This window comes from Python bivittatus, unplaced genomic scaffold (assembly GCF_059951505.1).
Source record: "Python bivittatus isolate LINGU-HERP-01145 unplaced genomic scaffold, Pbiv_v1 ctg000080_np1212, whole genome shotgun sequence".
NCBI classification, from domain to species: Eukaryota; Metazoa; Chordata; class Lepidosauria; order Squamata; family Pythonidae; genus Python; species Python bivittatus.
The window spans coordinates 42331598-42341504 of NW_028277035.1; the positions used below are offsets into that span (position 1 = coordinate 42331598).

The 9907-nt window shown below is 37.8% G+C and overlaps 1 protein-coding gene across 1 annotated transcript; it reads right to left on the bottom strand.

Annotated features, from left to right (window-relative positions):
- Positions 1 to 359: 359 nt before the first annotated feature.
- LOC148216682 (ovomucoid-like) lies at positions 360 to 5642 on the bottom strand. Its single transcript, XM_088134683.1, has 4 exons — positions 5588 to 5642; positions 1900 to 1928; positions 1306 to 1415; positions 360 to 411 (listed from the first exon to the last, which is right to left on the bottom strand). The coding sequence occupies exons 1-4, from the start codon at positions 5640 to 5642 to the stop codon at positions 360 to 362; spliced, it is 246 nt and encodes an 81-aa protein (XP_087990809.1).
- Positions 5643 to 9907: the final 4265 nt, after the last annotated feature.

Consider the following 9907-nt stretch of genomic DNA (forward strand, 5'->3'; position numbering starts at 1 on the left):
CCCGCTCTCTCAGCCCTAGAAGGAGTCAAGGGCAAATCACCTCTGAAAAAAACCGTCCCAGAAAAACTGCAGAGGCTTGTTCAGCAACTTGCCAGGAGGCAACACTGACTCGAAGGCACACGCATGTGCACGCACACACACACACGCACACAAAGAATATGGTGATACATTGATTCCAAAAGAAGACTCATGGAGAGATAACGCTTTGCTTTCTTTATTAATAAGTCAGACTCAGACATTTACTGGAGCAATGGAGCAGAAGCAGAGGGAAGAACAGAAGTTTTTGTGGGGATGTTAATGAGCAAGGCATGAAGATTGCGGGATATTCTTTAGTAAATGTTCCTCAGTCTGCTGCATTTTCACATTTTACATTCACCAATGTTTCTCAGCTCAAGTTTTTTACCGGTGGCACTGATGGGAAAAGAAAGCCAAAAATTACACAAGAGAACCACGGGGGTGCATCCACCATTGTAGCGCAGCCAACCAACCAAAAGAATGTAATAGTCAATGAGGTTGCTGGGGATCTCCTGAAACTGGCAAGTTGGCTATGCTTTCTTCTCCCCCTAGAATCAGTAAAATATTCTCCTTGCCACCATTATACAATTTATCTGGGACAGACAATGCTTCCTGAGTGAGTATTCACAAGCAACCTGGAACGAGTATCCGGAACCTACAGCTGGTTCAAAATGCAGCCACACAGATGATATTAGGTGCCCCTAGGATGGCACATGTAACACCTTTGCTGCAGGAGCTGCACTGGGTGCCAGTTGGCTTCCAGGTCCAATTCAAAGTGTTGGTTATCACCTTTAAAGCCCTACATGGCATGGCTCCAGGTTACCTGAGGGACAGTGAGGGAATGTTGGCTGGCAAGGCCCAGGAGGAGAGCCTTCTCTGCTGTTGCCCCTCCTTTTGGCATATTCTGCCCCAGAGATGCAGCAGGCCCCTTCCCGCCTGGCTTTCCCAAAAGGATTAAAGACCTGCCTCTGCCAGCGTGCATGGGATGACATACACTCTAACTGTCCCCGGGGGTGGTCAGCGCCCTGATGACACTCCCCGAGTTATTCGTCAACTCTCCATCCTTCTTGGAAGTTATTTATTACTAGGATTGTTTTATATTGTACTTTAATGTATTTTATCTTTGCTGTAAACCGCCCAGAGTCATTTCAGCAAGATGGGTGGTGACAAATTTGATATCTAAATAAAAAATAAAATAAATAAACAGGCAATTATTTAAAAAGTAGAAATCCAGGGCTGCCTATAAAAATGGTCCCTTCTCCAGCTGCACAGAGTGAACTGTATACTTACAAATACATACTGCAGAAATAACACTGGTTGCGATAAGTTTTACCATCGGAACCACAGTGAGGTTCGTAGGTGTCACTGCACCTTACATGTTCATACCCCCGACAATAAACCTGTGGGAAAAAGCAGATGATTCCTTCCATAGGGCTACTCTCCCTGCTTTTTATGAAGGTGGGACCACAGAACCTATGATCATAACCTGAATATCTAATCTGTGACAAACTGATTTTCTATGATTATCCTGCCAATCTGTAACTGTTTCTTCTGTAAGATAAGAAAGGACAATCCAGGCGGTTCGCTCCTGTTCCCAAAATGGCCATCCCTCACCAGTGATGCTGGAGAATGGATCTTGTGTTTAATGAATTATATCTTTATCTTGTCATTCATATAAAAATCATAAAAATAACCTCTTTATCTTATTCTCTTTATTGATGGTTCATAACTTTCCCTGAGCGATTTTTGTATTCTTAAATTTAGGCAGTATATTATATCATTAATAAAGAATTAAATTCTAAATAAGATTTCCCCACTATCATGTATCTATTACTTCTAGTTGCTAAAGGAGACTTCATTTAATACTAATAAGCTGGTACTCACCTCAGTAATAGGTATTTTTGCAGCAATATCTGAAAAAAAAATACAAGACGTAAACATTTGGAACAAGTCCATATTATCTCATTTTTTTCCTTTAATTTATTTGTGTGTTTGTTTGTACCCTGTCCCTCCCTCCCCACCTTCCAACTGAAAATCATTGACTAGCTGAAAGAAAACAAACAAATCATTACAAAATCAATTATAACTGACAGTAGTAATAGTGGTGCTACGATGTTGTAAAGCAGATCTGAGACAGAGGTCATTAGAAACCACTGTTATTGATTTCATTAGAAACTATGCTTACATTACACACAAAAGGACCACTTAAAGTAGAACTCGCTTACCAACTGCCTTGTTCAATGACCATTCAAAGTTGGGTTGATGCTGAAAAAATAACTTTATGACCAATGCCTACATTTACAACCTTTGCAGCATCTCTCAGTCACTTGATCACCATTAGAGTAAATACGCATTGTCCTGTGCCTGACCTGTTGCTTTTCCTCCCCCCCCCCCCCCACTTTGCAGAGGAGACAGATTGGAGAGGAAGGGAGTCCATGAGTGTAAGTAGGCAAACCAATGTTAATTCCCTTCTTTTTTTTTATTACTTTTTAATTAATTTTTTTAATTACAAAAAAGGAAAAAATTGCATAAAAGTGCTTTAACATAAAAGTGAAAATACAACAAAAAAGGTTAATATATTATTATATATTATATAATATATATATATATTGTACTCCATTCCAATTCTATACCTGCTTATCTAAAACAAATGTTATTCCAGTACATACATATTTCTAATGGAGGTATATGACTATCCTGGTTTGTTTGTTTTTTTTACCCAGTGCATTTTGTATAAATGAGTCCCATATTTCATGATACTTGTCCATACAAAGTCTAGGTCTATAGGCAATCCGCTCATAAGTAGCAAGTGTAATCAGTCTTCAGTCCCTTGACTAAATGGGGCCATACATTTATCTTTCCAATGCTGCAGTATCAGTCTTTTGGCCATAGTAAGGCATGGAGAATCCATTTACATTGCCCAGTTCTCAAGTTCCATGTACTAAGTATAGTTCAAAAGAATATTATCCTCTGAAAATTTTAACTTTTGTTGCACAATCATGTTTATATAGCCCCGTCCTTTCTCCCAAAACTTAATAAGTATAGGACGTTGTAAAAACATACGTTTTAAAGAAACATTGTCTTTATTACATCTCCAACAAAATGCTGTTTTTGACAGTCCTTTTCTATGCAGATGTAGTGGAGTCCAATAAATTCTAAACATTATTTTTTGTTGCATAAGTTGTAATTTAAGGTCCATTGGCACTCTTGGTATAGAACTTAAGATAGTCTCTCATTGTATCTGCAATATACAAACTTCTAATTCTTTATTCCACTCATCCCTTAGTATCTGCATATCAAATCGATTTACTGATAACAGATATCTATACAAACTAATAGTAGATTCTTTAGTTTAAAAGGATTTAACAAGTTGTTCTAATATCTCAGGCATCTCAGAGGCTAAAAATACTGCTGGTCCAAACAATGCGGTTAACAAATGTTGTAATGGTAAATATTGCCATTGGGTTGCATATGAAAGATATTTATCTCCTAATACAGCATACGTTAAAAATTCATCTTCATCATCTATCAGTTGGTCCAAAGTCAATATCCCCACTTCCATCCAATTTTTCCATATCACCATCTTTTCTCCTGCTTTTAAAGTTGGGTTTCCCCATAAAATCAGTTCGGCATGGGAAAAAGGGTCACATCTTTTTTTTTTTTTAATTAGACATACCATTCCATAAGCTTTCTAACTGAGGAAATTGTTTCCAGAGATATTGGAGTTTTAGTGTATTTCCATCCTAATACTGTCCATCCAACCAAAGGTGTTATATAGGTATATTCCAAAGTTGCCCAAATCAGAAAATTAACACCACGTGTTGGCTTTCAGTATTTAATACTTGACAATAGGCAAGCATGATGACATAGCTCCAGATTTGGAAGAACAAATCCTCCCTCATTAATTGATAATTGCATTTTCTGTAAAGATATTCTCAGAATTGAAGAACCTCATCGAAATTTTCTAAACAAAGAATTTATTTTCTGAAAATATTTTCCAGATATAAAAACTGGCATTCCTCTCAGAATATAAATGAATCTGGGAATAATATTCATTTTGAGAGCATTCACCTTTCCCCAAAGGGTGAGGTTTAATGACTACCATCTATTGATATCTGAAGAAACCTCTCTCTATATTTTACAGTATTTATATAACATGTTGCTAATTGAGTTATATCTTTTGGTATAGACATACCTACACATTTAATGGATTTGATACAAATCAATCAATTCAGGATTGATATTCCTTAAATGAATGGGTAACCATGTTTTCATCTATTGGCATCAGTTCTGATTTGGACCAGTTAATAGAGTATCTTGCTATTTTGCTAAAGGTACCTATCATTTGCATCAACACTGGAATAGTAGTATGAGGTTTAGAAATAAACAAAAGAATGTCATCTGCAAATCAAACCAATTTATGTTCAACTGAATGGTGTACTACTCCGTAGATCTCCCTGTGTTGTCTAATAGCACAAGCCAAGGGTTCCATACAAATGTTAAAGAGCAAGGTGAAAGTGGACATCCTTGTCTAGTTCTTCTAAATAGTGGAGAAGTAGGACAAAACATACCATTAACCTTTACTTTAAATGAGGGCAATTCATATAATATCTTAATCCATTCTATAAATTCCAGAGGAAATCCAAGTCTATTTAGTACAGCAAACATATACCATTTTTGTACTTTGTCAAAAGCTTTTCCAGCATCTAATGATAAAATTACAAAATGATCTTTGTTTTTATTCATCTATTAAATCTACAACTAACCTAATATTGTCTGCTGATTGCTTACTTTTAATCAATTCATTAAATAATTAAATCCCTTCTTGCTAATTATCGCAGTCTGGAGTGAGCATTCCAAAGGGCAGGGAGTGGGGAAAAGGAAAGCACAGTCGTAGTCATGTGATTTCCCACTTAGCGACCACTTTGCTTAATGACAGAGCTGCCGGCCCCAATTGGGGTTGTTAAACAAGGACTACAGTATTCATAATGCTGAATACTGGTGTATAGAATCCTAAAATTCTGTGATACCCTGAACACCAAAAATGAAAGCTGAACTAATACTTGACAAAAACTTACCTAAAACTTGATAAAAACTTACCTAAAACTAAATTAGCAGTAATGAATAAAACTGTTGTGATTGATAGATAGATAGATAGATAGATAGATAGATAGATAGATAGATAGATAGATAGATAGATAGATATTGACAGGTGAGTCCAAATGATTAGTTGCCTAGCAAATGTCCCTCAGGGATCTCTTCTGTGCTATGCCTGATTAGTTTTAAGGAAAGTTGTGCCTGCCCTTGAGGCTGCTTGAGACCTCCCAGAAGCTGCAAATCTCAGTCTGAAAACCACTGGTGTAGAGGATCTTCTCATGAGATAGTCAAATCTGCATCAATAGCCTCCTACTTTCATTTGCATCTTATATCGATTCCCCTGAACATGAATAGTTTCCCAGAGACCATTCTCTCTCTCTCTCTCTTTCTCATTTTAGATGGCACATCTAATGGGGTATGGGACCCCAAAGCAAATCACCCAAATGGAAAAGTTGGAGAAGGAAATACAACTCACCAGAATACAAGAAGAACCCCATCAGAGTGAGCAGCAGAAAGCCTCCTTGCTTCATGATTGTCTCAGTGAGTTTGGCTGAAGTAAGGCTCTTTGGAGCAGTCGATGCTGAAGATTAAGCCCCAAAGCTCTCCCATGTCTTATATATGCATATCTCTGCTACCTTGGTGATGTAATCTCTCCCTCCCAGATGCAATCAGATCTGAAAGTGTCATATGGCTGAAGTAACTGGGAAGCTGCACCAAATTAAATCCTTGGTACCTTTGTACAGTATTACATTACTATCAATTACATTGCAAAAGCTATAGCTGGAAGCAAAATGTGAACAGGTAAAGAAGTAAAAAAAAAGCTGTATGTTGAATAACTGTTCATTGGAGAACAGGAAACAGAGACATGGAATTGAATGGCAATATCAAACTGAATTACAATTGCCATAACAACTGAAGTGATAGCACTCAAATCTGATGTCCAGTTCTTTTGGTTAGGGATACCTCTTGATTCAAATTTCTGTTCACTTATCTTGAACATGACCCTGTTGATTCCACTGGAACTGGATGGGTATTTGAAGTATTCAGAACATCATAAAAGGTCAGTGTAGCATATTACAACAACAACAACAACAACAACAACAACAACAATTTATTACATTTATATGCCACCTGACTCCCAGCAACACCCAGTGACAATCTTCCTATATGAGGTAATCAACACTGATGGTAGATGTTCAATATATAGGTCAGCCCTTCTACATACAGGCCACAGTGCTGGCATTTGATGTCCCCATTGAATTTAGCATGTTGTCTTTTGTGAGACAGCAGAGTGTCACCTGAATCTCAATATCCTAGCTTTTACAAGAGAACCACTGTAACCATCCAGATTCCACTGATTAGAAGAAGAACTCGTTGGGTCTGAATAGAAGATTGCACCTCACCTTTATGATGGCAGGAGGGAGTAAACCAGGAAACTATTAAAAAAGCAGGCGGAATTTGATGGGAAAACCTCATTTGCATGAGTGTTGCAATAATGACCTTCTGCAGGGTCAATTGCATGGTTGTACGAGCCATCTTGACTGCAGCCCAACACCACAGATGCCCCTGAGCTCCTGTATTCTCGTCTTGTTAATCAAGGTCAAAGTTTCTAGAAGGTGAACTTAGTTTCTTTGGATCTAAGAGTAAAACTGAGCAGAAAGGCTCTTTTTGTACATTGATTGAGTCATGTGTGAACAAGAAAACCAGGTTAATGAGCCTAGTGAGCTAATATTGGTGATATTAGATTTTGTCTTCTCTGGCTAAAGTCACTTTCTCCCCATGTCCCATGAATCAGCCCATTCTAGGCATGGAAGTCTCTCTTAAGTCTCCTGGGATTAAGACCATGCCTTACATTGATCCTGCAAACATCTTCTCTCTTTTCCAATCCTAATGTCCAAATCCTGATGAAAGAGTGGGAAGTGGGAAGAAATACAAGGGCTAAATGGGAACAGAATATATCCACCGTTCTACTGACCTCCATCACACCGCAGTTGGCTGTGTCTTCTTTAATGGGGCAGAGAAGAGAAGGATCAGGAAGCAGACATTCCTCCTGGAAACAGCTTTGAAAAGGGCCAGAGCAAAACCAAATCTTCCCTTCTTTGTTGCGGGCGACTAGTGCATGGAGATGAACAATGAAATGGGATTTTTTGTTCAAGTGTTATCCCCTTTTTCTTTATCTTTACTATTACCTGGTTAATACAATTAGGGTTAGGATTAACTCTAACCCTAACTCTAACCCATTTTACAACCAGATGGGATGCCTCAGCGTTGCAAAGAAGATAATATTACTTTAATATTCAAAGAGGGACAAGACTTAAACTTAACCAAAAATTACAGACCAATATCATTTACTAAATAATGACTATAAATTATTTACGATTCTGGATGCCCTGCGAACAGTCACTCATGCCCTCGTTATCTCCCAGATAGACTACTGCAATGCGCTCTACATGGGGCTACCCTTGAAGAATATCCAGAAGCTTCAGCTGGTCCAGAATGCAGCCGCGCAAGCAATTTTTGGGGCCCGAAGAAGGACCCATATAACACCTCTGCTCCGTGAGCTGCATTGGGTACCGGTTTGCTTCCGGGTCCAATTCAAGGTGTTGGTTATCACCTTTAAAGCCCTACATGGCATGGGGCCAGGTTACCTGAAGGCCCACCTCGCCCCCACGATCTCAACCCGTCCCACCCAATCTCACAAAGAGGGCATGCTTCAGATCCCCGCAGTAAAAGAATTTCAATTAGCGGGGTCCAGGAGGCAGGCCTTCTCTGTTGTGGCCCCCGCCCTTTGGAACGTCTTGCCCCCGGAGGTGAGACAGGCCCCCTCACTCCAGGCCTTTCGGAGGGATTTGAAGACCTGGCTCTGCCATCTGGCCTGGGGCGGGGAGGGAGAATTTCAGAAATGGGGTTGGCTGGCCCCTTAGCGGCCTGGTGTGGCCCCTATCGGCCTCTTGGATTTTTTAGCTTTTTTATGTTTCTAATGTTTGGTTTTTATAACTTTTAATTGTATTTATGTTTTTAGTGTGTTGTAAGCCGCCCAGAGTCCCCCATTGTGGGGAGATGGGCGGGGACAAGTTAAATAAATAAAATAAATAAAATAAAATAAATAGACCAAAAATATTTTTACAAGACTTCGTCCAAGATCAATGTGGATTTTTACCTAAGAGACAATTAAAAGATAATGTTAGAACAGTACTGGACATTACAGAATATCTGGAACAGCACAGAACAAGCTGCACTGATCTTTTTGGATGCAGAGAAAGCTTTTGATAATCTTAATTGGCCTTTCCCCTTGAAAGTTTTAGAAGATATGTATTTTGGGGAGAATGTTATAACATCAGTTAAATCGATACATCTATCTATCTATCTATCTATCTATCTATCTATCTATCTATCTATCTATCTATATCAAAGAAAGCACAAATTTTCATCAATGGAGATTTAACGAAATCATGTGAGATTCAAAAAGGTACAAGACAAGGATGTCCACTGTTCCCACTCTCGTTTAACTTGGTTTTGGAAGTTTGAAATAGAGATATAAGACAAGATGAGGGGCTAATGGGAGTAAAAATCAAGAAAGAGACATATAAATTGAGAGCTTTTGCAGATGATCTGGTGTTGGTGTTAGAAGACCCTCTGAAAGGGATAGAACTACTAATGAGAAAATTAAAAGAATTTGGTGCACTAGCTGGTTTTAAGGTTAACAAACAAAAGACAAAGTTGCTAACAAAAAACATGAAGATCAAAAACCAAACAGAGTTGATGAATAAAACAGGTTTTAAGACTGAAAAAAAAGGTAAAATATTTGGGTGTTAATCTGACAAATATGAATTGTATGTTGTTCCAGAATAATTATGTTAAGACATGGAATGAAATGAAGAAAGATACAGTATATTAAGATGGGAGAAATTACAACTATCCTTGTTGGGAAGAATCTCTGTGATAAAAATGAATGTCTTACCTAGGATGCTATTTTTGTTTCAGACAATACCGATCGTGACTACTGATTTACCATTTAAGCAGTGACAGAAGGATATAACTAAGTTTATCTGGCAAGGTAAAAAAACCACAAGTTAAATATAAGGTGTTGAAAGATGCTAATGAAAGAGAAGGTCTAGCCTTGCCTGACTGCAAATTGTACTTCGCTGCTTGCTGTTTTGTTTGGTTGAAAGAGTGGGTGTTGCTGAGAAATAGCTGACTATTGAATTTAGAAGGACGCAAATTGAGATTTGGGTGGCACCACTATTTATGGTATGATAAAGTTACAGTTAATGTAGATTTTAAGAATCACTTTATTAGACGTGCCATTTTGAGAATTTGGAATAGATATAAACCTAGATTGTGTCCAAAAATACCCCTATGGTTATCTCCACAAGAAGTATTTTATAAGAAAAGTTAACTAAGCAGACACAGTTAGCTTATGGTGATATTCTTGATATTCACCAAGGAGAAATTAAAATAAAATCAAGAGAGGATTTGACATTACAAGGACATTCATGTCACTGGTTTTCATATATACAACTTGAAGAAAGATTTAAAGTTGATAAAAAGAGATATGATATTGAATGGAACAAAGCTGTTTTTGAAACTGAATTGTGTACTAATGATGAACATCTTATTGTTAAAATGTATAAGCTTTTGTTGACATTTGAAACAGAAGGTAAAGAAGTTGAAGATTGCATGATAAAATGGGTAAAAATTCTGGATATAATATACAAATGGAACAATGAGAAACTATGTGGATGAAAGGGTTAAAATTTGCACTGTGTTATAACTCGAAGAATTTCTATAAAAG